General features: G+C 37.1%; 1 protein-coding gene across 1 annotated transcript in view; it reads left to right on the top strand.

Moving 5' to 3' along the window:
- Nucleotides 1-488: 488 nt before the first annotated feature.
- WDR70 (WD repeat domain 70) overlaps nucleotides 489-26,173 on the top strand; it is a 132,042-nt gene continuing 106,357 nt past the window's right edge. Inside the window, exons 1-5 of the mRNA XM_058827661.1 lie at nucleotides 489-538; nucleotides 646-708; nucleotides 826-909; nucleotides 2,498-2,612; nucleotides 6,973-7,168. Coding sequence (XP_058683644.1) covers nucleotides 517-538; nucleotides 646-708; nucleotides 826-909; nucleotides 2,498-2,612; nucleotides 6,973-7,168 — 480 coding nt within the window. The 5' untranslated portion in view covers nucleotides 489-516. The remainder of the gene's footprint in view (nucleotides 539-645; nucleotides 709-825; nucleotides 910-2,497; nucleotides 2,613-6,972; nucleotides 7,169-26,173) is intronic.

Raw genomic sequence — 26,173 nt, 5'->3', positions numbered from 1 at the left:
TAGGCACTTTAATTTAAGAAGGACATCAGAGCGCTAAGAGTGTGTCAGGAGTAGGGAGGCCAAGATGATGAAAAGTATCGGGGTCACTTGTCTTGTTCATCCTGGGGAAGGTGCAGGGGGAGCCTGAGGCTGAGGACACCTTCTTCACGGGGGGCACCGGTCGGGGACGTGCTGATCTCTCCCCTGGTGACTTGCGGTAGGACAGGAGGAGACGGAATGAAGCTCTGCCAAGGGAAATTCAGGTTGGACATCAGGAATAGGCTCGCCCGCTGAGAGGTGGTCGGTCCCTGGAAGAGGCTTCACAGGGAATTTGTCATGGCACCAAGCCTGGCAGAGCTCGAGGAGGGTCTGCACAACAACACGCACAGAAACGTCTTTCAGTTTTAAGTGGTGCAGTGCGGATGACGAGCTCTGACCACGTGACGCCGCGGCGCTCCTTCGCTGGCACGGAAGCTCGGCTGTCGCCGCCCGGCCGCTTCCTGCCGGCGCCTGTTGTGGATCCGGGGCACGCAGAGCATGGAGCCGGCGGCCGAAGGAGGTGGGCGACAGGGACGCCGGGGCTGAGGCAGACCCTGCTCACCCGCGGCTCTCGCTCGCCCCCGGCTCTCGCTCATCCCCGTGGTTTCTTCTCCCCTCTCGTTGCAGATGCAGAAATGCTGGGGCCACCCGACCCGGAACTGGCGGCTACAATGGGATTCTCCGGCTTCGGTGCGTGGCGGTGCGGCCGGGGGGCTGGGAACTGGCTGGCGGAGCGAGGGGTGGAGCCGTGGGGCCTTTCAGCCCCAGGTGGGCTTGTGTTCCAGTCTCCGTTTGCTTCATTTCCAGGGAAGAAAGCTCGGACTTTCGACCTCGAAGCCATGTTTGAGCAAACGAGAAGAACTGCAGTGGAGAGGAGCAGGAAAGTCTTGGGTAAGACGTGCGAGCTTAGTCGGCTCTTGCATTTTAAGACATGTTTTGATTTCCTTCCTCATGGAGATATTTGAAGTGTTTCGGACTGGCTGTGTAGTGAAAAAAACAGAAATGCAATTTTTGTTCGAGGAGGGCAGTCCTGAACAGCTTGGGCCTCGAAGAACTGTTAAGTTATTAATTTGCTGATGTTGTCTGAGGGTGTTAGAGCAGTGTGCACGTGCAGAGCTCCTGCTGTGAGGCATAACTTGCAGATACAGGAAAAACCCACAAACTCTTTCCTTTCTTCATTTACTTAGCTGTGTATTTCTTGTGGAAGAGAATTCTGTGGTACAGACAGCTTTAATCTAGAGACAGCAGAGTAGCAAAGAAGAAATGTGTGTCTCAGACCAAGGAGCAGGTTGTATAGCAGTCCACAAATGTGTCACTGCCTGCTGCTGTGCTGGGAGTGGGCACTTTTTGAGGGTGCTGTTTCGAGAGTGGGAGATGGAGAAAATGGTATCATTTGCTGCCTGTCATCAAGTGAACATCAGTTCAAACAAGGTCTCTGAGAACAGTCATTCATGTTCTACAAATCCCTTTGCCAACCAGTTGTACATGCTTTCTCTTTCCCCTTGGCCAGTTTGTGTATGCCTTTTGTTTTATTGTGATGCCATTTTTTTTATTGCTCTTATTCTATACAGAACAGATCAGACCTCTTTGGAAGGCTCATTGATTTTTGGACTTTAAGCCACTATGAAAGTCAAATATACAACAAATTGCAAAATTCATTTCAGATTTTTTTTTCTTTTTGTGGGTGTGTGTTGGCTGAATCTAAGCACAGAAATGTATGTCCATGTTGGAAACCTTTTTATGTTTGATACTTGTTCAGGTTGAGCTATGTTTCCTTATGAGGAATTGTTTATTTACATAGTATTTTTGTTTAGTAGGGAAATTCGGTAGGTGACTGCAAAAATACATTGTTCTTAAGTCAAGAGATCTTGGCCTGCATCTTGAGTATGTCCCCTCCTTGCCCCGCAGCAGACCACACAATGTTTCTTACTTAATGTGAGATGGAAGCTTTTGTTTGCTTTGATTTAACTGTAGTGTTCCATAAGGATTCTTTTTCAGTTAGTGAAGTAAAAATGAACTAATAATGTAAGCAACACTTTGTGTTTATTGTCCATGTTTAAAATCCACCTATTTACACATCTGTATGCTTTAAGTGCACTAATTTATTTCCCTTGGGTATGAAAACATCAACATTTCCCTAAAGTGATCATAATGTTTTAGTATAATGTTGAAAACAATTGAAGCATCAGCACCCTTATAAGATTAACTTATATTTGATAACATGTATGAATGAACAACTGGGAGGTGTTTATATTGTCCTTTTGATGTTTTGATGAATGATCATTGCAGTAGCAATGAAAATTTAAGATATATATGAAAAAGTATATTCAGTTAAATCCTTTATTTGCTGTTACCTTTTCAAGTATTTAATTTTGGTCTGAAAATGAAAAAAAAAAGTCCTACTGTCCTCAGCAAGTCAGTAATTTTAATATTTTTAAAAGGCTTGATTATTTATTATTTCTGTCCTCTCCCTATTCAGAGGCCCGTGAAAGAGAAAAAGAAGACCAGACTGAAAAGGAGTTTAGAATTCCATGCGCTGATTCATCAGTTTCAGCATCCAGTGCAAGAGGACCTGGGTCCACATTAGCTGAAAGGTACTTAGATATGGTGGGAGATTCCATGTAGCAGCTTTTTTATCTGAAGAGAGTGTTTGCTTGTTTTGATAACATGAATGTCTCGGTTTTGGAAGACAGGTGTCTGCTAGGGAGGGCAGGAGCCGGCCCTTGGAATGAAAATGTAGACCCCCTCCCTCCGAATTATTATAATTGTGAAATCAAGGGGCTCTCAGGCAGAGATCTGGGGATAGGAATAACAGTTCTTTACTAGTATTTATAACAAGGCAAACAAACAACAGTAACTACAGCGTTAGCGAGAAAACAGAACCAGGGACCCCGTGAGAGCTTTCTTGGCCGAGACGGAAAGGGATGGAGGAGAGGCTTTGCTTCACCAACCCCCGCGGGCAGTCAGTCCCGGTGCTCCTGCAGGGCTCTGAGGAACACTCAGCTGGAACAGCAGGGATGAGCTGAGATCCCGGGCCTGTGGCTGAGGTGGATCAGCAGAGGAATGAGCAGAGATCCCGGGCTGGTGGATGAGGTGGATCAGCAGCTCCGCGGCGGTGGCTGGCACTGCCACACGTCCCGGCAGGACAGGGGGTGTGAGGCCACCAACAAAGAGGGGAGAGGGAGAAGCAGCAGCTCTGTCTGGGTGATGGCGAATTCCCCTCTCCCCACAGCAACAGTTCCAGCAGAGCGTCCTTCTCCGAAGCTGAAGAAGCCGCCAAACTGTCCCCTCCCTCCTTTTTTCCCGTCCCACTTTCCCCCTGGCCCAGCCGAACTCTTTGTGTTTCGCAAGTACCCACCAAGTACCCGCAGTCAGGTCCCCCCTCCTCCCCGGAACTAATAGGTTAAAATTCCACAGGTAAGCCAGAACTAAAAGAAGGACACCTGACCCCCAACAATGAGTTTAATTTAGCTTGTGTGAATGTTGTTATCTTAAGTGTTTCAGTGGAAATACTGATTTTAAACTTTTTTTTTTTTTTTAAATCTTTTTTTAAATCTTTTTTAAAATCTTTTTTAAAATCTTTTTTAAAACCTTTCTTAAAGATATGTCAATATTTGCAAATATTGACATAATGTATATTTAATAGACAATTTTGCTGCTTCCTCCTTGATCCTATTCAATGTACTTTAAAAATAAGAGCTATGTTGTTCATAAGTTTTTTGAAAATATTAGGGCAAATACAATGACAACATGTGATGACTTTATTAGCAGCCCACCTGTAGACACAATGTTCTTGTTCATGCCTGATGAAAAAGAAGGCAAAGTAGGTGCCTCTGTGTGTGGATTTTGTGGAGTAGTGGTGAGGTAGAGAAAGCTTTTCTTTTTTCTTCAGTCTGAAGTTTACTCTTAAACTTTTGCCTGTTACTGACAAGCAAAATATAGTTTTTACAGTTTAAATTATGAAATTCTGGGAAATCAAAAGTAGCTGAAGGCAATGGGGACCACACAACTCCATTGTGTGGCAGATCTGGCAGACATCAGTGTGCTGTACGTTTTTAGGTTCCTGTATCTATGGAAGTTTAACAGCCCATACAAGACTCAGGTAGACCTCTATATATGCATATTATGGGCTGATAGGGCCTATATGTGGTTGGCTATTACAGACAAACTTTGAGTTTCCGTTTGAAGAAATTTTTATTAGAAAATTTTGATTTTCCTGTTGGTCTTTGGAAAACCTGTGTGTTTTTACTGGGCGAAAACACTTGACTGCACAATATATTATGCACTTTTTGTATCCTATATTGCGTCTTGTGCTCAAGGAAAAACACTCTGTGCTTCCATTTGCTTCTAATGATCTCATATACCCATTTGGTGACATAATGAAGGGTGACAAGAATTCAAATGTAGCACCAATTTAAACAACTGATAAGGTGGAGAGTAGGCAATACAGAGGCTTTCCATAATTATCTCATTCTTCTAATAGACTTGACAAGAGAGACCCCCGGGGACTTATAAAGGAAGATACAAATACCTATCAGTATGCTGAGTTGTTAGGTTGGCTCTGATAACTCATCAGAGTTCTGCTCATAGTAAATTTTCTTTATTTTTTTGTTTTTTACTAGGCATTAAGAAGGAAGGGCTTAACATGAAAAGCTCTCCTGGAAGTTTTATGTTTCCATGTAAAAAAGGATATGTAGCTTAGTTCTTTAAAGAAGAAAGATATGCTGTTGTGACTCAGTCTTAATTCTGAAGAACAATCCTGCAACTCACAATTTTAGTCTGAAATACAGGATTTTCTAGTTCTTTTTATAATAAAGACTTTTGTTACTATAAATTGACCTAATATGCATAGCATCTTTTATTCTCTGATAATGGCAACACTTTACTGAATTTTATTTTTTTAGAATTATCTGATATTTTAAACATTATCAGAGTAGCCCTTATACTAATTTATCAGTTGTTAAAAGGTCACTCCAAAATTATGTGAAATACAGCTAATGATTATTTTATGATTATTTATTCCTGAACTATTTTGCTGTAGAGAAATGTTTACAGTATTTAAGTACTTAATTAATGCATAAGCGTAGTAATTACACCGTGTGAAATGAAGGAATCTGTTGGTATATGAGAAGGAAAAATCTGAGAAAATTGGGTGATGTGCATAGAATGAACACATGGGGGTGATATGCCCACATACTTGCACAACTCTTAGAATGTTTTTTATTATTGCTCTTCTCAGTGTGCCATCTGTACTCTATTACAGTTGGTTGGTTTTTTTCTCCGTCTTACAGCTTGTCTCACTGAGGAGATAATGAGGGAAAGCAAAAAAAAAAAATTCCTTATAGTTTCCTGAATCCTGGGAAAGGGCTGGCAAAATGATTCTTTCTTTACAGCCCCTGGTAGAGTAAGATTGTAAGACTAGAGGTAGAAGGGAAACACCACTTGCTTTGTTCTTTCTGTCGGTGCCACTCCCAGCTGCTGTCAAAAAAGTAGATGAGCTTTTGGTCTGGCTGCATTGGTGTGTTCTTATGTTTGACTCTATCCCAGTCTGCACAGAGGATACCTGTAGCTGTTGTTGGAGTACTTGGCTGTCTCTGCTGTGCTTGAAGCATGGTGAAAAATTGCGTGGCACTGCAGCTCTGGCCATTATCGCATGCAGAATGGCTGTGCTGCCCCTCAGAATACTGGAATGTTTGATTTGATCGATTTCCTTCTCAGGAAATGAGAGAATGAGAAAGGTAATTAGGAAGAAAGGTAGTTACTCTTCTTGGGTATGTGTAAAGATCTGAAAATTTGAGACTCAAGGACTGGAATGGCCTCCTTGAATGTTGTATACATCTTTCTCACTGGCACAGTGTGTACTTGGTTTCATTCCAAAACTAAGTGGTTTGGCTTTTGGGGAAAAGATGTGTGGTTTGCTAGTGTAGGAATGCATATCAACTTTCAAAATGCAGCTCTTTTGTGTGTAGTATTATGAAGTTAGTTTTGAGGATAGCTTACTTGAAGAACCCAATTTGTGCCTCACATGCTGGGAAACCTTCCCTTTGGTAAAAGGATATTGATTGCGCAATTATTGTAGAGTAAGAGAAGCTCTTTTTATTTGAGTTAGATTTGTTTGGTAATCATATTCTGATCTAGGTCTTTAAATTAGACAAGCTATCAGGCAAACCCTGCTCTTCACTGTAGCATCTGAGGACCTCAGTCATGTTGGTTTTAGTTTATTCTCTTTTCTTCCTGAAACAGTTTCAATTACTTACCCGACAGATGTTTTTTTTTTTGTGCAACGTAGCACCTGCTTGTACAGCTGGTTCTGGAAGCAAAGCAGGGTAGCATTCTCTGTAACAATTACGCAGGTCAGAACCAATTTTCTTAGTAGTTTATTATTTTCCTGAGCTTTGGTGTTTTTTATTATAGTTTTAAAGTGATAACCTAAACTTTAAAAAAACTCAAACAAAACAATACCTCTATAGTTTAACAAAGAAACAGGAAAAAAAGACTATGTTTTTCAGCCTTCTCACTTAAAAATTTTGAAAATATAAGCTCCCAAACAAAGTCTTGAAAGTTGAGCTGCTCTCTCTGAGTAGACCTGCCTTTTCAAGTGGTGTGGCTTGGGAACTGCCAGCAGAGGGAGTGCGGCTATTTTGAATAAACTACACTACACGAACATAGAGACAACTACTCAGCTTTTCAGAAATTTCCACGTGCCAAAAATAATGTGTTTGTGCAACCGATTTGGGCAACAGCAGAATGGTAATTTAATGTAACTTTTGGAACACTTTAGAGTGTTTCAAAAGATGGTGGTGGGCCTACATTATGTTAATGAAAGTTAGTGTGGGTTTTGCTGCTAATTTTGGTGTCTACTGATTTACAAGAGTGCTTAACGTATTTTATCTGAAAATCATAGTGGAAGTGAAAATGTTCTTCAAATAGTAATGTTTTAAATTTTCCTTGTAGAGAGGCAGTGTGTAGTGAAAGTGAGGACAACTCAAATGAGGCATTAAGTGGTCCTTCGATGCAATCCCAGAGTTCTGCTAAAGGTCCAGCTGAGGATACTGATGATGATGAAGAATTCATCGGGCCACCACTTCCCCCTGGGTTCAAGGACAGTGATGACGACAATGACAATGATGATATGGAGGAGGAAGATAATGTAAGTAGTTTCTCTTTAATGTTTTAATCCTTTGAATGGGCTCTGATTTGTATGTGTGTGTCATTCCTTTTTGATGGAATTTCCAGGTGATGTATGACTTTTTCAAAATGCAGTTTTTCTGTTTTTCTTGCAGTTTTTCTGTGTTTCTAATGGTAATTAATCAAATTAAAATAATTATTTTTATTTAAAAATGTCAGGATTTAAAATAAAAATATGCATGAGTGAGTCTCAAGGGAAGTTCAACATCAATTAGTGTATATTGTTTACTTTTTTGTTTTCATGTTATGAAAGAACTAGATAAATAAATATTTAATATGGCTATTTTAAATTGTTTATTTCCTGAAGCATATGTAGAATTTTGTATGAGAAAGAGGAGGCAGAGGTAGGCTTGAATCTGGGGAGAACAATTGTGCCAGAACTGTTTTTAGGAAATTAAGTCTGGTAACTGAGAGCTTTTTGGTTGGGTGGTTTTTTTTTTTGTTGTTGTTTATTTGTGTTTATTTTGATTTGCTTTTTTCTAAATAAGTGCCAGACCTATTTGTTGTTAAGAGTATAGATTTTTTTATCTATGTTGAAATCAAGAGAACCCCTAACAACCTAATTTTGGTATCACAGATATTCAGTTAACCAGCCTTCCTGTATTTAGTTAAAAGGCATCTGAATCTAGCACTGGGTGATGTGGTTTAAGGGTTACAGTGGTAGTGCAGTGTTGGATGCAATGATCATAAAGGTCTCTTCCAACCTTGATTATTTGATCATTCTGTGAAAAGATTAATGGTTTGATGTTTGTTCTTCAAAACTGCCTGGATCGAATATTTTGTGGCATTGCGTTTTGTGTGATGGTTTCCATGTGTAACAACAATGATAGAAGTCTTGTGAAAACAGCTTTACTTATTGCTGTTTTGAACCATCTTGTAACAGAAGAAGACCTGTGTGTCCTGTTACGCAAATGTAAATCAAACTAAAAAACCCTGAATTTCCAGGTGTCCCAAGGCTTTCCTTTTGATTTTTCTTTTGTTTTTACTGGTGATTCAGTTTTTTCCTTCTTTTTTTGTAACATCTCTTACCTTGCATGTTTTTAACTTACATTTTAAAGTTTAGAGAACTCATTTTAAGTGCTTGAGAGGAACTCCTTAAGTCGTGACATAAGTAATTTTTAGAGCAAGCCTAAACTAATGTGATGACAGTTTTCTTGTTTTGTTTTTTCTTACTTACTGGGCATAAGTGGTGGGAAGTTGTGGTGTCTTAGATATTTACATCACTTCACTTAATTAATTTGATTCACTGTTGCCTGTGGATTTCTTTAATTGTCAGACTGCACATTTTAGTTCCATATCTCCTGTGATTGTATCTGTACCCTGCAGATGATTTGTTCTGTCTCAGGGAACCATGCAGAGATAAATACAGAATTTTCTTTGAGAATGACACAAAACCTAAATTTAATCACTGTTGACCCGTGTCAGAAATCGTCTTAACTTTTTAGCTGTCAGAGCACTGTGGAGTTTGTGTCTGTTCCTGAGGGTATCATAGACTCAGTGGGTTTCAGTTGCTTTGGGTCATGTTATATTAAAATCACTATTTCTTTTCTGCCAACTTCTTCAGGATGCCAAAGGCAAAACAATTTCCAGGAGCAGCTGACTTTATGTTAGCCTGTCTTTCTCAGTAGTCACTGTGCTGAGTGGCTGCTTTAATTTCTAACAAGACACTGGTATTTATTTTTCATTCATATGTTTTTGAATAATATACTACAACTGGCTTGATGAAGTGAAGTTACTGGCAACCAGAGTTAAAAGACCCTAATGAAAAGTTTCAGACAGAAAGGTAACTTGCAGTCCGGTGTGATTTAAGTTTGTCTGAACTTAAGACAATAGTTACAAAACAGTCTAGAATAGATTTGGTTGAGAATAAGCAGAGCAGCAGAAATATGAGACTTGTGGGTTTTCAGTCTAAACAGTTAATTTATAACTGGGGAGATTTTGTGTCAGTGTGAATGCCAGAGGCCTTTGGGGTCTAGAGCCTTCCCTTACTGCTGCTCATGAACTCAGTTATTTTCTTTCCTGTGAAGGGAATCAGGAAGCAGCTGTGCTCTCCTGGTTTCCTGTTGATCGATTGGTGATCACAGTGTGATCTTTCGAGCCCCAAGGAAGGCAGGTGTTGCAGTTACGAGAACTCTGTGATTCCTTTCTTTTTCTTGTACATAGTCTGTGAGCGGTTTCCATGGGTGCAGAACTGAGATGGGAGGAACTAAAAGCTGAATATTTTTCTACCCAGATGTAGCGTGAGACTTTCTCTCTTTTATTATCATATTTTGTTGCTGAAGTAATTTCTTGAAAACACAACTGTCTGTGGTTTGGATCCTGAAGGAATCAAGTTTTTCTTTAGTAGTTCTAGGTGTTGCAGTGTATAATTTGTAATCTGAAGTCTTGTGAATTTTATATGACACAATATAAATACACAAAAATGGCTTCACCCTGACATTTTCCCACTGTCTCTCAAGCCTGACTTTAGATGTGGGGTTTTTTTTGCTATTGCTTGTGCAGTTTTTGCTTTCTTATGACAGACTGTCAGTAGAGACGTTTGTCAAATTTGTCTTGCTATGAGGCAGACAACTTTAGAGACCAGGGTTGGCCCAAGACTGCCCAGCTCACATGAGTTATTTTACTGGATAAACATTAAGGTGGAAGGAGTAGCTGGTAGTTATTTTCTTTCATGGGAGATTTTCATCCTTCTTGGTGTTTTTATGGGAAAATTACTAACTGCAGTTAATTGCTGAATATTTTGAATTGGCACTGGTATTTTTTGAGTGTTATGCATTTTTGTAATTTGCATAAATCACCTGCGATACAAACCAAACATAATTTTTGTAACAGAGCCTTAGTTATTGTATTAAATGTCTGAATTGTGACTTGAGGTACTTTTTTCCCCCAAACAGACATAAGTTCATTTGTTATATGCAAGTCTTTGTGTTGCTGTTTTAAAGGATTTTTCTGTGTTTGTTTAATCTGTGTTAATACTGATGATTAGTTACACTTAACCAATAAATATTTAGATTGAATGACTTGCTAATTTAGTATCATTCACTTCCATTTGTGTAAAAAGTGATGATTCTTAACAAACCACATTATGCTTGTGAGTATCCAAATGCATTACAGTGCTTGTTTTGTAGTAGTGTAAGGAATAGTGCTCTGTCAAGTACATTTTAAGGACAGTAGGTACATGTGGTATTAATTCCCTCTGATACTTTCCTCTTGGTTTAGTATCCTCTTTTATTTAAAAAGCTTGCATTAATTTGGGGAGTGAGGAAAGTTTAAAGCTGGTTATTTGAGTTGTGATCAGCACTTGCTTTTTCTGTGGTGCCTTTTCTTCTAATGGTGTAAAAATCTGGTGGGATCATCAGTGTCCATTTTTCACACGGTCATAAGCTGAGAGGGGGAGGGAGGAAGCAGAACATCTTCTGTAGGGTGAAGTTTTTCAGGCATGGTTTATCCTGTGATGTAAACCTCTCTAGAAAATTTCAGGAAAGTAATTAAAAGAGAAAACAGCTTGTTTTACAAGAGGGCAAATGGATAATAAGGACAATATTGCATATGGTATATTTTTGTTTGGGAAATAGGGTAGAGGCTTAGTCAGCTAATTTCCTTGGCAAAATGCACTGGGAGTCTGTCTGATATCTGTGCACTTAAAATCTGAAGAGGGACAAAGACTAGCAAGAGTGGTTGTGTCAGTGTTGGTAGATAGACAGGTTTAAATCTAGTACATACACATTTTTCAAGGGAATGGATGACATGTGTTAGAGGACTTTAGAAACAGGGTGTGTATTTGTTAGCGCTGTCTTCTACATACATGTCATTAGAAAATATGTTGAGATCTTTAACAAAACTTAATGTAGTGTTAGCACACTTTTTCTGGTTTGAGGCAACCAGTAAAGGTTGTTGTTGAAGAATTTGCCAGGTGGATTTGCAAGGATTTACCTTCTATTTGGAGCTGAGTTACAGTTCATTCTCCTTTGGAACAGAGAGCTGTTTCCCCCTGCAACACCAAAGGGATACTAATCGTGTTGTAATTATGTCCCTGAAAAAAGTACAGCCTTGGGCCTCTTCATGGCCCAAGGCTGTACTCTGATTTGGCCTGTTTCCAAAACGATAGCATAGTTGTGTTCAGGTTTTAGAATTGTTTGGAGATATTTTAAATTTTTTTTCAGAAGTTTAACAGGACATACCGGTAATAACTTGTTCAGAGTGGAAGAAAGCCATTTCCTGCTGATTTAGATGGAGAATTTAAATAGACTGTAATTGCTCCAATTAGAATTTGGCTATGGTACCAGACTAAAAATTATGGTGTTGTAAAAATAAATAAATGGTATGGGAATTTTTAGTCATCCTAAGGATTTGTAAGATTTAGACTGAGAATTGTCTGTCCTGTAACTGCTGAATCTTATTTACCCAGTCATGTTTCATCTTGTCTAAAGAGGAAAAAGCATAGTAAGCTGAACAAAGCAATTTTTTGAATGCAACAGAGACAGAAAAGTGTGGTTTTGAGGGTGAGAGACATTACCTTATAAATAATTCTAGTTATTGAGAAAAAAATAGGTAGCAGTTAACCATTATTTGCAATTTGCTTGTGTTACCTTCCTATATAAGCATGAAGCAAATGCTCTTTTCATATGCATGTTATGTTCTTAGGTCTTAACAATGAAAATGAGGTAAATGTATTTTATTTATATTAAACTTGGAACAAATTGTGGCATTTTTTTAAATGATCATGAATGTGGCTACTGGTGGTGCAAAGATTGAAAAAAATTATATCCAAAGTTAGTTAAAATAGATTTGCAAACTTTGAAAAAATTAGAAGAAAACAAAATAATCAGTCTCTGTCTTCCAATGTGAGAGAATCAAACAGAAGCTGTAAAAAAAGGAATACTCAAGAAACATATGGAGAGGAAGCTAACAAGTTAATTCCCTTAGGGAATGCTGGTCTTTAAAAAAAGACATGGGGTGTTTGCTCATCTCCTCTTCAACCAAGTGCCCCAGAGTTCATGATTACCCACTGTTTCTAGAGTGTTCTTGCAAGATGAATGTTGCTTAATTCTGCAGAACTTAGTAAGGCCAAGCCTTCTCTGTTACATGTAACACCATGCTTTCTGGTGAATGGTATTTTAATTAATTTTTAATATGACAGAATATGAAAGTTTTAGAATCTTTCCCCTACAGATAGGTACTTAGAGTCCTGTGAGTTTGTTTCCAGAAGTATTTTGTGGGAACATTAAGAGTCATATATTTGTTGACTGTGAGGTGCTTTAAAGTTAGAGAGATGATTTTACCAGTATTAAATAAAATACAGAACATAATTATAGTTTTTACTGCCCTTTTAAACAAAGTTCAGAGATCTCCTTATGTCCTGTTTTTACTTTTTATCAGCTCCTTTAGAGACCCTTTACCAGGTCAGCTTTAGCTTGTATAGCCTGTAGAAAGCATTCTTCAAGAGCTGCTGGTACCACTTTGAAGAGAGAGCTGTTAAGAGTGATACAAGGTGTTCTTCATCTTAAGGCCAGATATGCTGTGGCTGTAAACTTTCCACAGTTAAAACATGGGATCCTCATGCTCAACCCACTGAGACCCTTGATTTCTTTTTAGCCAGAAGATTTTGTGGAAAGTAATGTCTTCTATGGTGCTTGAAGGGATACTAGACTTTTAATTCTTTTTTCTGCCAAGTGTGTTTAAGGCATGCATAACCTTGCACTTGTACAATGACCTACCCCTTAAGAAAAAAAAAAAAATCTAAGTCTTTCTCGGCATGTATTCTGCATGTTTATCTCAATCACAAGAATATCGCTTTCGATACAGTATTATTTAACAGTGGGTAGTTGCAGTGGTACACGGAATGTTATATACAATGCAGTGCTGTACATTGGTACATGCAATGGTATTTGAACATTCTATCCTGAATATTACTTTCTATATGTCCAGTAAAAGTTGGGATCTTTAGAGGTGAAGATACTGAAATTAGCTTAACTCTTTGAGAACTAAAAACACTTACAGTCAAAATGAAGTAGTGACTGCCTCTTTACCTGATCCTAGATGCATTTTTGGCAGTTGCAACAAATTTTCAATATACTTTTAAAAAGAAGCACAAATAGCATATTGTTTCTATCAGTGTTAAAATGTATAAATTTTTTTAAAATTTGGCAGGAGAACTAATAGCAGTAGTCACACTGTATTCAACCTTGTTGGCATCACTATGGAAAACACAAATTGAAGATAGCAGGTTTTCTCTGTATTTACCTCTGTATTTGGCATGTGAGTGTTGTCTGTTTGAAAAATTATTTGTGCTCTAAACAGAATAATGAGAAATACAGGTACAGAGTACTCTTACTTGAATCAAGGGGAAAATAAAGTGGGTGATAACAAGTACTTGAAATATTTATGGTGGGGGGATGAATAAATAATTTAAAAGGATTGGATTTGAAGGAAGAGTGTAAGTGACATGCAGTTACACTTCCTCCCTGAAACAAGTCTTCACAGGACTTTTGATGAACAAATGTTAAACTATTGGAAGTGCAGACCACTCCAGTGGAGTCCTTGGAGAGCAATTTTGTTGACTTTAGGAATGTCTGCTGTTTGTTTAAAAGATGGCTTTGGATTTTTATGAATGTGAGACTACCACACGTATTGTTTTACAACTGCTGCAATGGCGTCTTTTATTTGCAGGTGAGCACTTAGCAGTATACAGGGACTATGTATAGACTTGATGCTAACAGTATCCAGATCACACAACAATCACACTGAACTTCCTTCCTTTTCTCCTGCTGATCCTTTTCTTTGTATTTTAAAGCCTAATAAAATTATTTTCAAATTCTTAAGATCTTGGATAGTATTTTACTGCATTACCTTGTGTTCTCTTCATGAATGTTGATTTGACATACCATTGTAACTAAAGATTAATAAATATTCAAATAACCAAATATGGAAAGAAGAAAGACTTTTTTCTGATTTCCTTTCATAAACCAATATAGTTACTTTCTCCAGAGGATCTGAATAATCATAAAAGATCAATTGTATGACTTTCTACTAACAATGGCTTTTTGTGAAATTTTGAGGCTTTTGAGATGGGCTTTTGTAAACTATTTATTCCTTTATTTTACTTAGGAGCATTTTAATTTTGCACATTATCAGTTTTAAATCTGTTGGTATTGTAGAAAAATTTTTTGAAAAGTCTCGATTACTTAATGACAGTTAAGACAGAGACTTCTTTTGCAGTTTTCTTCTAAGATCCTGCATCTGTTTATATAAGAACATTAGTTTCTTAAGCAAAAGTTGCATTCATATAAGTGTCATATGCAAGAACAGCAAAAAGGTGATGTTACGTAACCCTTACTTCCCAATTTAAAATGAATAGTTCAGGCAAGACCTTTATGTGGTAGTGTTAGGGAGCTTCCCATTGAGCCTTCTAAAATAGGGCTTAATGGAAATATCTAATAAATAGACTTCTCATGAAGCTCATGTTCATTATTTAAGGTTGGATGATTATATCCATTTTCATGTAAATATTATGTTGACTTCAGTGGGACTGCGGACATGGGACTGCAGACATGGACCTCCAGTTTTGTGAGTGGGAGTGAATATGCATATTTAATGAAAGTTGCAGTGGTAACTTTGCTTATATACTATTAATAAGGCAGAAGACACAGACAAAACCTAGTGTGCTTCAATGAGAAAGAGGGTTATTTGTGACATTCAGTTTTATTTCCAAGTTTAATTAGTTAACCAGTGTTAAATAAATGAAAGTGTATGGTGTGTTTCAGCAAAGTGTGCTCTCAAGGTGGAGATAAAAAACTCATGAGTGGAACAGTCTGCTTAACCATAGTATTGCCAGCTAACATCAATATGCTTCTTTCTTCTTTTTTTTAAAAATTTTTTTATTTTTTTTTCCCCCATAATTGCATAGAGGGACAGTGACCACAGATGCACAGCAGCCTTCCTGGAACTTTTAGTAGCCTGACATAGTTTCCACAGCCCTCTTTAGCAGCTAGCTTGGAACAGTTTTTAGAGCAAGTAGAACTATGTCAAGATTTTGATTTAGATTATTTGGATGTGTGGAATTAATTTCAGTGAGCATTCTCATGTGGTGAAACACAGGGTCTTTAATAAGGGTTGAACTCAGTCAGACATAATGACCTTTTGCAGTACAGAAGTCCCTTAGGTCATCTTTCATATAATAATGAGTATGAACCATGTCATGATTTGGGAATGGTATTCCCCAATTTAGTACTCCCATTAAAAAGAAAATACGAGCTGCTCCCCTAACTCTCTCTGGTGGGACACACAAAAGGCAGGGATCAGAGGGGTTTAGATAAGAACAATTTACTGGAAACAGCAATGGATATGAAAGCAAAGAGCAACAGCAAGAATAGTAGTAATCAGAGTGTGCAGGGAGAAGGTGCTTCACATGGAAAATGGTCTCCACACCTGGGACAGTTAAGCAAAGTTGACTGGAAGTCAAATCAAGTTGACTTGAAGAGTGGGAAAGGAACGCCCTTCCTCTTTGAAGAGTCCCTTTGCCCTATCCCTGGCGCTGACATGAGGTGTAGTTGAGTAGTATAGTGTCTTGTCCATGCCCTGTCATGCTGAACTGGCATGGAACCAGGACAATGCAGGAAATAAATTCTGGAACAGCTGTAGAAATCAGGAATAGAACTTATTTTTCTACACATGACCAAAACTTTGTTGTGGAAGAAAAGGGCTTTGAAGAGTTCTTTGACTCAATTAATTAATTCAGGTATCTAGAATGAAAGCAGGAGCTAGTGGTCTAATTGATAAGATCTCTTTTCATGGAAATGTTAGAAAGTCTATCTAGTTTTTTTCAGTTAAGTATTTCACAAATATCGCAAATATAGTGATACTTCCCCATCACTTACCATAAGGTGTGTATTTCTAGATTAATTCAGGTGTCAGAAAGAGGTGATAACCTTTATTAGAGTTGTAATGTCCTACCAATGAGGACAAATTTTATATTAATGTCTGCCTCTAGCTTATGTGAATTAGCTGTTCTTTTCCTGTTATGAACTACAGGTAAACCATGGGACTTAATGCTTTTATTTAAAGATGAAAACAAAAAAATCATGTTATACATATAGCCTTTTAGTTTTTTCTCTCATGATAAAATTGGACTTGTCAACTTTGGAAGATTGGAGGATGGAGATAGTTGGAGGATGGAGAAGTTACTTAGGATTTATGTAGCAGCGTGTTTCTTTCTTAGCTCAGTAATCTTAAAAGTTTCATGAATTGTCTGGATTTATAAAGGGATCTTTTTCTAACCAGCCTTTTACTTATGTGTTTTGGAACACGCTGGTCTCTGCAAAGAAGGCAAATGCACATATCAAGCTATGTGTGGCATCTCTGGGCATCAGCGGGCTTTCAGTGCCACCAGATTTGTAACTTTTTGCAGTTCAAACACTCTGGGTATGTCTCTTGCAAAGTAACTGCTTGTTGTTTTAAATATAAGAGTAAAGGTATTTCTCAGTGACATTCCTTGCTAAAGTTCATTTGCTGCCTTTTCTACTGAGTACCAAAAATGTCAGAAATGGAAATTCAGAAGAAAATTTAAGTAGCTTAATCATCCTTGGAGTCTACAAACTGCCCATGCCTGTTCTATAAGATCACTGTGACACAGAGTGCTGAATCATTTAAATGACAACCTCTTCCTGGTCTACAGTGTCAAGTCTTGGTCTTTATGAGCATTCTATGCCATTTTAGATGCCTTAAAACCATCTAAAAATAAATTGGTTTTTATCTCCATAAATTTTTCCTGTAGAAAATAATAAAATTCTGGAGAAGATGTAAACACCCATGTACCTGTTGCTTTTTTTGTATCACTTATGTTTTTTCCATACATTTACTTTTCCTCATGTTTAAAAAATGCTGTCTCATTTGGATGACATGCATGGCAGTGCAGGCACACAAGTTTAAATGTTGGGTCACACATAAGAGTTTGATCATTTTTGACTCATTAGAAGTGTATAATCCAAACTTAAATTCTAGAAATAAAAATACCAGAGGAAACTTCACAGTACATCTCAATAGAAAATACTTTAAGAATTCTGACACGGATTTCTTTTTTTTCAATGGTATAATAACTACTTGTTTTAATAACTTCATTTGTTTTAACTTGGCATTTACTACATTCATTTTCTCAGAGTCCTTCAGAGTTGTTTCTCTGTTCTATGATTAAATGCTGCCTTATCTAGCATTTTCTTTGGTAAGGACAGGCAGCTGATTTGGTTTGGTTTTGTTTTTTTCCCTTTTTCTTTTTTTCAGACCAGTTCCCTGTCATACTTGATTGCTCTTCCTAAGGTGCCTTTAGGGATCAGGCGTTCTGTTGATCCTCTGTGTCCCATTCCTCCTTGTATCCCTATCTATTGTGACTCACATATTTGTAATTTTGTCCTTTCTGTGAAGGAATTAATGAAAAATATTTTTTAAATAACAAATTTTGTATTTGTTTATTTATTTGTTTACATTTATGTTTGTATTTGTGACAGTGCAAGCCTGTGAGTGTTAAAGTTTTTGCATTGGACAACTGCAATTTTAAAAGCAGATTATTTTAATTGTCTCTAAATTAATGGTGTAAGGCTTAGTCCAGTTACTGTCCATAAATATTTTTCTTATGGAAGACAATTATGATACATTGAATAGACAGTGAATTTATGAGAAAGCCTAATGGTAGTTTCCTGTGATTTCTCAAAGTCTTGTTGTCCAAATAAGAAATTGCATTCTGTTTTCAATGAATGAATAGTAGTAAAATGATTCAATGCATTTTCAGCAGAAATATTAATTCCTCTGAGTAAAATGAATGCCACTAAATCTAAATAAGTTATAACAATGCTATTTATAAAGCTATAAAGTAAGCATCTGCCCAATTCACATGATAGTTATGAAAACTGGTCCTGTCCTGTAAAAAATATATTTGTCAGCTGTAGTTTAACTGTGTAGTTTAATGCAAGTTGCATTAGTTTACCTCTTGAGAATTGTCTCATAGTGTAGGAACTAATGGAAGTTGCAACTCTGTCTAGTACTTTTAAGGGAGTATACTCATAATGGACTCTGCAGCCAAGTTTGAGTGGGTGGGAGAATATGACAGAAGTTAACCCAGTACTCTGGTAAAATTTTGTGTCTAGTTGCATCTTGTGGATGGGTGTCTGAAGAAGAATTAATGTTACTCTGAGTAATACTTTAAAGTGTTGAAAATTTCCAAAGTATGGGGAGAAAAATAAATTAAAAATGTGGGATTGCAGATTAATGTTTCCTTCTGATAATTATATATTTATCAAATCTACTTTCCAAGTATAGTAAGAAGATTTTCTTTTTCTGGAGTCAAACTTGGCACTTCTTGTGTTTTCACTTTTTTGGAAGATTAGTTACTGATGCACACATATATATATATATATATTTAAACCAAATGTATATGTAAACGAAAAAGTATTTTTATGTTGTGTTTTCTCTTATGATTACACAGCTACTAAGGTAATTGGCTCATTTTCAGAACTAAACCGAACAGGAGAATTTCACAGTAACTAGAACTTTCTAGAACTTCCTTTCTTTTTGGTTCAGAGCTTCTTGTAGGTATTGAAGTTTTTGTAGATAAAGAAAATGAAATCAGGAGTGATTGTGCCACAGATCATCCTAAAGAAAGATCATTGGTAGGCTTAGGCTTTCTGTGTTAGGAAGCTGTCTTGCAGGCCAAGAGCTGATGTGAATCTGAACATGTGCAGAATGTTTCTATTTAAAATAAGTTGAATAAAAAATATTTAATTTCTCTTTAACATGTAACAACTCATCTTTCATCAAAGAAAACAACTCAGCTTTAGATTTTGTACGGTTTTTGAAAATACTGTGTGGCAGCCCCTGACAATGCACTGCCTGACCTTGCTCTGTGCCATTCTTCTTGATAAAAAGGCATGCAGGAGGCACACTGACAATAATCTCTCAGCTTGGCACTTTTACAGTGAGAAGGGCTTACTGTGTAAGCATGAGGCTTAACATACCATACCTTGTTGTAACTGCAAGTTCTAAGAAGGTCATCTCAGGTCTTTCATCCTTTGGGGTGGGTAGGTTAAATTCAGTTCGTAGTAAGTGCAGTTCATATTAAAGCTTATTGGTTATTTGAGTTCTTTAAGTGCCGGTTTGTGGACACTAAAACAGTAAATATCATATGGAGCAAGTAAACTCTCCCACTTCCTTTATTGTGCAAAATTTTAATAGTGCAATTTCTTCTGCCCAGTCCCTGTCAGTATGTATATATACTTGTAAGTCCTTGATATCTACAACCAGCTGCCAAAATCTATTTATATGTATTTGCTCACTCTTTCTGGCTTCTTCCCTCACCTATAGTCCATGCTACTGGAATTGTTCAGTATTGTAGTGACTGAGGATTTCAGAATGCATGAGTAACTTATAGTAGGTTTTAATGGTTTTTGTACCTGTTTGTCTCAAATTGATGATTTTGTTTTAAAAGCAGAATTCTTTTGCTTTCTATGTTTCCTTAATTCTGTATTACACTGAAATTCCAAGGGTTAGTGGTTCACAGGTTACCCAGTGTCAGGATTTCTGCATTGTAAAGGTTTTCACATTTTAATAAATTGCCCTACACAGTCATTTCTGAAAGAATTGATTTATGTAGTGAATACTAAATTCTCTAATTTTATTCACTAAATAAGGCAGTTTCTCCCTGTTTATGGCCGTTTATCAGATCTCACTAGAGGAACCTAAGACAAAGGGTTGCTTTCTTTACATGGCGATCCATTTTTGCTGTCGCAGACTGGATATTACTTGTGGTAGCTAAATGAACTGAGGATCCAGAGTACCTGAAATGTATGATAGGGAAGGCCAGGTAAATTCTGAAAGCAGGCATGTAAAGAAAAGTGCCTTCAAATGACCTGTAGTTTGCAATTTTTCTGTAAACAGAATAATGGCATTGAAAAAATCACTGTGAAACAGTTTGTTTTGGAAGCATGTCTACTGTCCATTTTGTGTGGCTTCCAAGAGGTGAAATGTAAATTCTTAAGAAGCTTGGGAAACAGTTAAGTCTGGGACAACAGTAGATTCTATGTGAGATAGCATTAGTTTCAGAACTAAACCATGTAATTTTGTGGATCACATGTTCAAGGGGGATGTCAAACATGAGGTTAATGTGAAGAATTTGGGCTTACAGAACAAATTCCAGAAACAGGAGTTAAATGCTGTCCAAGTGCAGCAAACTGTGCAAAATTGGGAATCCGTTTTCTGGCTTCCTTATGAGTTGCCTGGAATATGTCCATAACAGGGAATTTGAACAAATATGAGTGAAAAATCTTGGACTGCATTTGATTCAGATCATTATATGGGTCATATGTTCCTTCCCACCACTTCAGCCTTTCCTGTGAAAAGACAGTAAATGTTTGTAAGCACTCTGCTTCTCGCATGCACATTTTTGGCATATTTTGTACTTTTGTTTCTTTTTTGATGGAATAGCATGTTTGACTTGCTTATTACAGGGGAAGATCTGCTAGAGGATTTTTTGAGCTTGCTTTTTAAATGGAAACAGTAGTTATGGAATCATGTGTTCCTTAGGAACCTCACCAGTCAGCCAGGAGGTATGAAATATCATGGCTCTGTTTTCTCAACAACAGCAAGACTGCACTTGTAACGTAAGCATTATACACAAAGCTTGTTATTTTTCTTCCCTCTTGTTGTGAGGGGTTTTTTGTTCGTTTTTACATCCCCAGAGGACAAAGGCATGTAGAGGAGCCCTACCAAGAACTTGGGAATGAAAAGCTGGAAATGACCTGGCAGTGTGTCCTTGCGGCTCCAAAAGCTGGGGCTGCATTCAGAACCCCATGGGCAGCAGGGAAGGGAGGGGATTCTGCCCTTCTGCTATGCTTTGTGAGACCCCCCTGGATCCCCACCATAAAAAGAAACAGGGACCTTTCAGAGTGAAGGGCCACAGAGATGCTCAGAGGGCTGCAGCACCTCTCATATGAGGAAGAGGATGAGACATTTGGGACGTGAAGAAGAGAAGACACAGGGAACCTTACTGTAGGCTTCCGTACCTAAAGGAGCCCCACAGGAAAGATGAGGACAAACATTTTAGCAGGGTCTGTAGTTATTGAGAAAGGGGTCATGACACTGAGCTAAGAGAGGGTTGATTTAGCTTAGATACAAGGTTTTTTACACTGAGGCTGATAGAACACTGGAACAGGTTACCCAGAGAGAGATGGTACATATCTCACACATTGCTCCATCCCTGGAAACGAAATTCAAGTCCAGGTTGAACAGAGGTCTGTGCATCCTGATCTAGTTGAGGATACCCCTGTTCATTGCAGGGGCATTGGACTAAATGGCCTTTACAGGTTCCTATCAACTTAAATATTCAATGTCTGTTCATAAGTAGTAGGCATTAATGATTTCTGTCTTGGTGGAATCTGAGCATCTCAATGAACAAACTTACTGTATTTACTGGAGTATCAGCATAGCACACCTGCAAGGTGGGACATTTTATCCTATTTAAAACATACAAGCACAAAAGCATTTGTCATACTGAAAATTTTACAGCAGATCTATAGTAGATATGTGGTCTTAAATCTGGAGTTCTTTATATCTGTGGACTGTGCTTTTCTTTCCTGACTCTTGCAAAGATAGTAATTGTAGAGTTTCATCTGAATAGCTGAAGTTGCCATCTTTATACTAGATTGATATGAACTATAAATAAATTAGTAACTGTTACGACAAGTCGAAGGTGCATATTGTTGTTAATCCATTTCAGCTAGGTTAACAAGTTTATTATATATAGAGTTAATAGCAATTCCATTTGAATCATGTACTCCAAACTTGAACTTTAGATTGTGAAAGGAAGAATACTTTTCCTGTAACACAAGTAATCTTTGTATAATATGGAGTATCATCAGCAACTCCTTGTGAAGATCAAGAAACTTATTGAATAAGGAGAGGTATCATAGGTTGTATCTAATCTACATTTTCTGTTTGTTAAGAAAGAAGGAAGATATATGAGATCTTAAATAATGTCAGTAAAAATCTGTGAAATGAGGCATTTCAGTAAGGTATGATGTCGACTTTTTGCGTTCTTTTTCCGTGCACACAGCTAAAATGTTGTCTGTTGTCAAGACAATGGATCTTTATTTTAGTCTCAGTTAAAAAGTGAAAGCATTGCTTCTGTGTACTTGCATACCTCAGGCTCCTTAAGGAATGACTATAGTAAGTGTTGGATTTAACGAGGGTGACATTCCACTGAAAGATGTGTTGAGGTCTTTGTTCTTTTCCTATATAACCCAGAGCTGAGCCATATTGAACAGTTGTAGTTTGATTGCTTTGTGGAAATCAATGGCTCACTGTCTAGTTGTGTGTGTTGTCAGGTTTAATTGTAGTAATTTTGAATTTTCAGACTATGTTACGTGTATGGAAATCAATATTTTTGAGACAATATACGGGAGGGATCTCAACATTTACAGGTACTATGATAAAATATACCATATAAATGCATAGAAGACAAGCATGTTTCATAATTGTTGGACACAATATTTTACAATTGTTTGCTTTATGATTTCAAGTAAAGCCAGGTTATTCACACTGGTTACCATTTTTAACTTAGTACTTTGTACTTGTCTTAAACACATTGAAAATCATTACAGTGTTGCTGGGTATTACAACCATTTTAGCAATATAAGGTACATAATCTGGCCGTAGTGCATTGCTTTCTTCTGCCATAAGCTTTAGATAAAAGAATATACCTGAGTGAAACATGAAGGATGGTGTGTTTCTACCAAGCATGGACCTCAAGTCCATACAATATGAAAGTATCTTTTCCTCTTTTCAGATGCATAGTTAAAGTCACTTAGCTGTTTATTCTCATGTCACATTATATAAAATTGTGCTGCTATAAAAGAGAGCTTAAATGTTAATGTTTTGAAGGTAATTTATGGGTGACATGGGAGAATTAGTAATCGAAACAGTAATGGAATTGGAACCAGCTGTGGAAGCTACATAGGAAATTGTTCTTCCTTCCTGCAGTAACAGAGACATGCTGTAATTTTTAACCCTTGTCCTCCTACCTTCACGCTGTGGTTGCAGATCTTCTTTGCATGACTAGCTGGCAAACATACGTACACACAGACATACACTTTTATTCCTTACCCTAGTTATTTGACAAACTTGTAGACAACTGCAGTCATTCCCACTATGTGGGATGTTATACAAAACTTTCTGTCTCTTAAGATCTTGAAGTAAACTTTTGAATGAACACCTTTCACAATAACAGCTGTAGAACTGTTGAAAAGTGGAGTCTGTGGACATCTCTCTCGAGCTGTAATGGTTTAGTTTGCTGACAGTAGTGTGTTTGTGAAGAACAACAGGATTGCTAGGGAATATGAAAAACTTCACCATTGTTGCTGAAAATCTTATGGTGGATTCCTTGAAATAGGTATTATTTATTCTCATTTTTTCGATGAGGAAACTGAGGTATGTAGAAGTGAAATAAATTGCATAGTCAAAGGTCAAGGATTGGTCTACACCAATGATGTATTGTTTTAATTTTGGTCATTAAAACACAAACAATTTAAAAGAGGTGGCTTGCTAATGAGGTTGCCATTATACTAGTATAGAGGTTGTATTACCCTGATGCTTATGAAATGCTATGCTAACATGTTGACCAGAAGTCTTAAAATGAGCATAGGGCTCTTTTTTAATAGGAGGAAAAATGCATTTTATTTCAGTTGTAGTAATATAATTTGTGTTTTAGATAGCAATGCCAAATATTGATCATCTATTGGTTGCATTGGTTTTTTAAGTTTTGATGAGCCCAGGATTGTATTGCTGTTGATGGATGTAATTTCAATGCTTACACTTGCAAAAGAAGCTTTAATACTTATACTACTGCATATGTAATTTTAACATACTTCCATAGAAGTGCATGTAACTAAAACTGGGTTTTTCTGCATGAAGTAGCAAAACAAAGGGTTAGTAGTATTATTGACTTTTTAAATATATAGCGGGGAGAAATATTTTTTTGAAAAAAGATATTTAACTTGGTACATGTTTCTGAACTGGAAGACACTTCATAAGTACTTGATTTTGACAGAGGTTAAATCTAGAGAACAGTAAAGCTATTTTAAAGAGTGAAAAACATCTAAGTGTTCATGGTTTATCTTGGTGAGTCAGGTGAAAGAACTTCATGCTCTTTATTCCCTCAAGTTTGTCAAATGGTAGTAATGATAAAGTGTCTGTATAGTTTAGATAAAAGATGTTTTGGAGCAAGATTAATGTAAATAACGAAGTGAACTGGCTAGCAGGCTAAAAAATGTTATGCATTAATGAATGTTAAGTTCAGTCTGGTTATGCATCCTATGTTCAGGTTTTGGATTTTTTCATGTGTGTCTTTTACAGCATATTCCTTGTGATAGAAATTCCACATGGACTCTGTGGTAGAAAATTCTACACAGGCTGAGTGTAAAATAGGTGAATGCCTGTTCGCTTCTGAGCTAAACATTTGGCACTTCTACTCTAAAAAATGCAAAGTTCACAGTTATTTGTCCTTTCTGATGCCATAATTAAGCTATGGTTTGGAAACCTACCAACATGAACAGTTTTCACAGTTTGTTTTATTTTTCCTCATTGTCAGCTGATCTATGGTTGTGTGAACTGTTTTACTGTTGAAGAGTAAATGGAAGTATTCCATTATGTAAAAACAAAGTACTCTATTCAGCTCTAAGGAATAACTTTAATAAAGGATATGTCTGACTGAAAATGCTAGAGGTTTTTTTCATTCCTACCATGGCAGGTAGCAGTAATATTTTGTATTTTTTTACTGTAGTGAGAATGTGACTAGTTTGCTGGTATGTGGCAGTTGTAATAGTTTCAGCAAATGGGAAGTATTTATATTTATATTCATTTGGAACTGAGAAGATAATGATGAAACAGATGGATGGTTATATGAGTGGAATGTAACTGGAGTACTCAGCTTAAGTAAATATGTCTCCAGAAACTGCAGAGGAAACTTGAATGACTTCAGGCAATTTTAGATTGAAATCAGTTTTATCAATGATTATAACTTGTTTTAGAAAAGGCTCAAGAGAATTTCTTTGAGATACATTGTGAGAACAATTCCCAGGTCATAATCATTAATATAAACTATGACTTCATAAATCAAAGGCTTGTTACAAATTTAGAAATTTATCTGAATGAGATTTTGGAATCTAGATGAAGAATAGCAGCCTCCTGAAATCTGTCTAAAAGTAGCCCTCACAAGACAAATCAAGCAGACTTTTTTCTGTACTTCAGAAGTATGATGTTTATGTCTAAAAATGGTGCTTGCATGCTGACATTTTATTTGTAATACCTTTCCTAAACTGCCAAGCCATTGGAGTCTTTTCAGAAAGGGATGTGCTGGTAAGTGGCATGAAAAGAAGGGGAGAGTTAATTGATGTTACCTGTTGTGTGTGGCACAGGCCCTCAGTTACCATTTGACCCAACATCTAGTAAAATAAATTGTATCTGGTCTATAGTAATAACAGACATTTATTACTTTTAGGCAGTCATGTTGGAAATAAATATTTTATTTAAGGGCTTTTCCCTTGCTGATTGAACCTGACAAAACACTTAGGTTCAGATCATTAGAGAAAAATTACATGAATCTGTGAATTAGATGATGTTGAGAGAAACTAGCCACAGTACTATTTCCATGTTGAATAATTAAATTTACTTCCTGTAGATATTTGAAAGGAAGTTCATCTACTTAAAGCATCTTTTAATTCTTGAGAGCACACTGAAGCAATACCTCTTAGTTGACCAAAGGAAAGAATAACATCTCATTGATCTTCCTGTACTTAAAAATCAAGATGTAAATTCTGTGCTGTTTTGATTTACCTAAATTAAAGGCTGGAAACTGGGAACAATATAATTTTGTATCATATTCCTCACAATATTTCTGTTAATTTTGAAGGTTTTCTGCATTCATCATGCA

The sequence above is a fragment of the Poecile atricapillus genome, chromosome Z (assembly GCF_030490865.1).
Source record: "Poecile atricapillus isolate bPoeAtr1 chromosome Z, bPoeAtr1.hap1, whole genome shotgun sequence".
Lineage (NCBI taxonomy): Eukaryota > Metazoa > Chordata > Aves > Passeriformes > Paridae > Poecile > Poecile atricapillus.
Note: the sequence above shows the minus strand (reverse complement) of the source record. Positions and strands in the feature narration are given on the sequence as shown.